Source organism: Acanthisitta chloris, unplaced genomic scaffold (genome assembly GCF_000695815.1).
Source record: "Acanthisitta chloris isolate BGI_N310 unplaced genomic scaffold, ASM69581v1 scaffold5058, whole genome shotgun sequence".
Taxonomy (NCBI): Eukaryota; Metazoa; Chordata; class Aves; order Passeriformes; family Acanthisittidae; genus Acanthisitta; species Acanthisitta chloris.
Window position 1 is genome coordinate 43192 of NW_008685269.1, and position 4197 is coordinate 47388.

At 42.6% G+C, this 4197-nt stretch overlaps 1 protein-coding gene across 1 annotated transcript in view; it reads right to left on the reverse strand.

Moving 5' to 3' along the window:
- USP45 (ubiquitin specific peptidase 45) overlaps positions 1 to 3400 on the reverse strand; it is a 41394-nt gene extending 37994 nt beyond the window's left edge. The window contains exons 1-2 of the mRNA XM_009079671.1: positions 3301 to 3400; positions 1068 to 1237 (exon numbers count right to left, since the gene is read on the reverse strand). Of these exons, the coding sequence (XP_009077919.1) occupies positions 1068 to 1237; positions 3301 to 3400 (270 nt within the window). The remainder of the gene's footprint in view (positions 1 to 1067; positions 1238 to 3300) is intronic.
- Between the last annotated feature and the right edge of the window lie 797 nt (positions 3401 to 4197).

Consider the following 4197-nt stretch of genomic DNA (forward strand, 5'->3'; position numbering starts at 1 on the left):
CCAGACAGCAGAAAAGGACATAAATTGTTTTGTTCTAAAAAGCTGCTCAGAACACACCACTCATATGCAGCAATTTCAAGAGAAAGCATTGCAGTTTTTCAGGTATCTACAGAGTGGGATTTAGAATACTCAGGACTGATCTCTGAATGAGACATGAGTTTTGGAGGCTGTTAACAGTATCAGTATGAAGAAGAAAACAGAATTAGCTCCTTTTAAAAGCCCTCCTTAACTAGAAATTTTCAAACAAGGTATAGGAGTCCTCAGATCTAGTTCATTATCTTCTGGAGCCTGTGAATAACATGTTCCTTTGCAAAATCAAATCAGTTCAGATGATACTGGTAGGAGCTGAGTTCTGTCCTTACTAGAGTAAAACCTAAAGTTTGAAGTCTAAGAAAATTATGAAATGCTTCATTCCAGGCGACTATTGGCTGAACTGAGCCTGACATTGCCTATAAACTGAATTTTTCTGTATCAGGCTTTACTGCACTCACAGGGCAGAAACCTGTGCAAGACCTTGGGGTCAGGACCTGCCACTTTAAACTCTGCAGCCATGACTTGACATTATAACTGATCCAGTCTAGTGGCCAGCTGCCACAAAAGCAGCATTCTCACGCTGCCACAGTCCTTTCTCTCTGGTTTCAACCAAACCCAACAACTGAGTGTCCACAGTACAAGCTGATTCAGCAACATACATGTTTGGTTTTACATTCCCTTGTATTTGTGGGAACTTCTGCCAGATGAGCCAGCTGAACGGATGCATTTTGCAACCACACAGTTCCTGGAGCCAAGTCTCTGTAGGTGGCAAGAGCATGCAGATGAAGAACAGAGAAAAGGCAGGACCATCACTTACCAACTGTGATGCCAAACTGCACTGTAACACATAAAGCTAAACTGAACACTGCCAAAAATGAGGCAAGAACATAAGGTCATATCCCACTACACTGAAAAAGCTGAAGGACTCTCACAACTAAGCACTTACGTCACATTGTTTCACTGAAGGGAATGAGATGCCAAACAGAGAAGGATCCACGTTGTATCTTTTAGAAAATCCACCTGCAGGTGCTTACCTGAAAGCCACATTTGAGACACAACCATATGTCTGAAGGTGCCACAGGCTCACCATCACTCATCCTCCTCTCCCTCAGGCATTCTGCACATATTGACCAGACACTCTGGGCCACTGCTCTCTTCACATGATGCACATCTACTGCTTGGCTCACGTGCTGGCAGGTTAAGCCTAGAGAAAACAACACACACTCACTGTTATTCATTAAAAATAATAGCTATGAAAGGGAGCACATGTAGACTAAAAGAGCATAATCTCCAACAAATTCAGCATTAGGAAAAAGAAATAGCAAAGAACTCAAAGAGGGAAGATCACCAGGTGCTCCCCATACACTGAATTTTATGGAGGATCTATTTCAGTCTTTCTGTAAGGAAAATTCTTTTCGAGTCAATAAATGCCACCTATTAAAAACAGATGAACTACTTGGTACAAAAGCACAAGGATTACTTTTTGTACAAAATTAATTCCTTAGGTTTTTGACAGTAAAATACAACACAAATCTATTTTTGCACCTAACAGCCCAGGCAGTTGACCTCCTTTTCAACCCTTAAAGAAAGATTTTCAAACGCCCATGCATGCGTACTATGACTGCTCATTCTGAACATATTCTGCCATATTTTTTGCACAAATTCCACTGTAATATTTCAGAATAAGCCAGGTTTGAAGGAACCTCTGAAGGCCACCTTGTCCAAACCCTCACTCAAAGCACAGCCAAATACCAATCTGTTTACTCATGGCTTTGTTCAGCTGAGTGTTGAATATTTTCAAGGATAGAGGTTTCACCAACTCACTAGAAAATCAGTTTTCTGTCTGATCACCCTCAGAGTGAAAATCAAATACATTTCCTCATACTTAGTCAAATTTTCCATGTCTCAACTTATCTGTTGCCTTTAGTTCTGTCATTGTGGACCTCCTAGAAGAATCTGGCTCTGCCATCTCTGTAACCTCCATCAGGCAGTCAAAGAAAAAAACTATACTTTCACTCCTTTGGCTAAACTAAGATACTCCCTTCAGCTTCTCTTCCCACATCATGTTCTCAGCCTCCTCAGCCATGCAGAGGGGATGATCCACTAGACTCACTCTGGCAAGTCAATGTCTTTCTTGTAACAGGGAGCCCACAACTGGACACAGTACTCCAGATAAAGCCTCACAAGTGCTGAAAAGATGGAAAGAATCACATACCTTGCCCACCCTGTGCTCTAATTAATACAGTCCTACACACAGTAGGCACAAACAGCATAGCTTGGTTTTATTCAGCATGTGCACTAGGACCCCCAGGACCTTTTCTGCAAAGCTGCTTTCAAGCCATTGATTCTCACCCTGTAATTGCATGTGCTTATGCCCAGGTGCCAAACTCTCCACTTGCCTTTGTTGAACTCTGAGAAGTTTGTGCCAGACCCGTTTCTCCAGCCAGGCCAAGTCACTCTGAATGACAGTCCAACCCTTCTGCATATCAGTTGCTCCCCTCAATTTGTTGCCATGAAGGCAGAGCTTAGCCTCACAATGACATCATCCATCATGCACCTTCAATGCATCCCATCTGATCCCAGGGACTTGAGCACGTCCAGTTGGCTTAACAGTTCTCAGTCTCTACTCTGGACAATGTTATATCCCAGAGTCTGCCATTAGGCTCAAGGACAGGGAGGACTGAGTGCAGAGCTCACATGTGAAGACAGAGGCAAAGGAAGAATTGAGTTCCTCGGCCTTTTCCCATGTCCTGTGTCCCTAGGTCCCCTGCCCCCTCATGCAGCAGGTTTGCACTCACCTCAGCCTTCATTCTACTGTCACAGCATCCATACAGTCTCACTTTACTCTTCACACCCTCATCAGATCCAACTCTAACTGAGGTTGGCTTACCTAATCCTTCATCCTGCACACTCTGGGCCTCTGCAAGGGCAGCCCAAACCTGCCTCCACCCTCTCTGCCCTTCCTTTTTGCCTCTGAGCTCAGCTAGAAGCTCCCTGTTCAGCCAAGCAGACTCCTGACATGTGGATAGGAAAGGACCATTCGGCTTTGAAGAGGTTGTCACCAAAGATCAACCCACTCTCTGGCCCTTCAGGGCAGTCACATAGTGTAACAACTGATCATGTCATAAACACTTGACTGGGAATATTTCTGCTATAAATTCAAACAAGCAAAGCACTTCATAGTACTGATGATTTGTGGTTTTCCTCAGTCAACATGGAAGTTATTAGCCCTCAACCACAGGGACAAACATCACCTAATGTATTTACCTGAAATATCATCTGAAGAGTCCTCATCCTGTGGCCTGTTAGGCCTTTTGCTTCTCTTGGGCTTCTCAGGGTTGGTTCTTGACGGATCTTTCACCCGCATCTGTTACTTACTAGGGAAGAGAAACAGAGTTTGAGTTATTGTTATTGCTGTTGAAATGTTTCATCGAATGTAGTGAGGCTGAACTCTAAAAGCACAAGATTCAACCATACATTCAAGACTCACAAACACAGTTTTAGGTTAGGACTAATGTCAGTTACTGTGTAACAAAGAGTAAGAATGTGTCAGGAATGAACTCTTAGGAATGTCACAAATTCAGTTACAATGCAGGACCTAATGAATTGTACTTGCAGCAATAGGACACACAAGCACACACACACACACACTTCTAGGCAGTGGTGGTAAATATTTGAGATTCCAAGATTTTCTTTATTCCTGTTATTGTAAAGTAAACTACTGCAGAACTCCAACCACCAGAAAAACTTCATCAAAATAAAGGTTTCTCTTCCTTAATGTATCTCCCTTAGGAAAGGTTTCAGTCACTATTTACCCTTGGCACATTCCCTAAAAGTTTTCGAGCAATTTCAAACACTTTAAGCAAATAAAAGAGTGTTCCAAACCAGATTAAACTGTCCTATCCTATGGGTGATGACAGACTGGAGTGCAAGCTGACCCCTCTATTAAACATCAAGGAATACATAATGATGAAGCCTCTCATAGGAAATTTGGGTCACTAATCAAGGAGTCCTACAAAGAAGAGAATTAAAGCATAAATATTTACCACTAGACTTTAGAAAAAAATCCTAGGAGAGTTCAGCACACTGGTCATCTCATTAAAACCCAAAAGGGAATTCACTGAAGGACTGTGCATCACATGTACAGCTGCTGAGGCTTAGTTT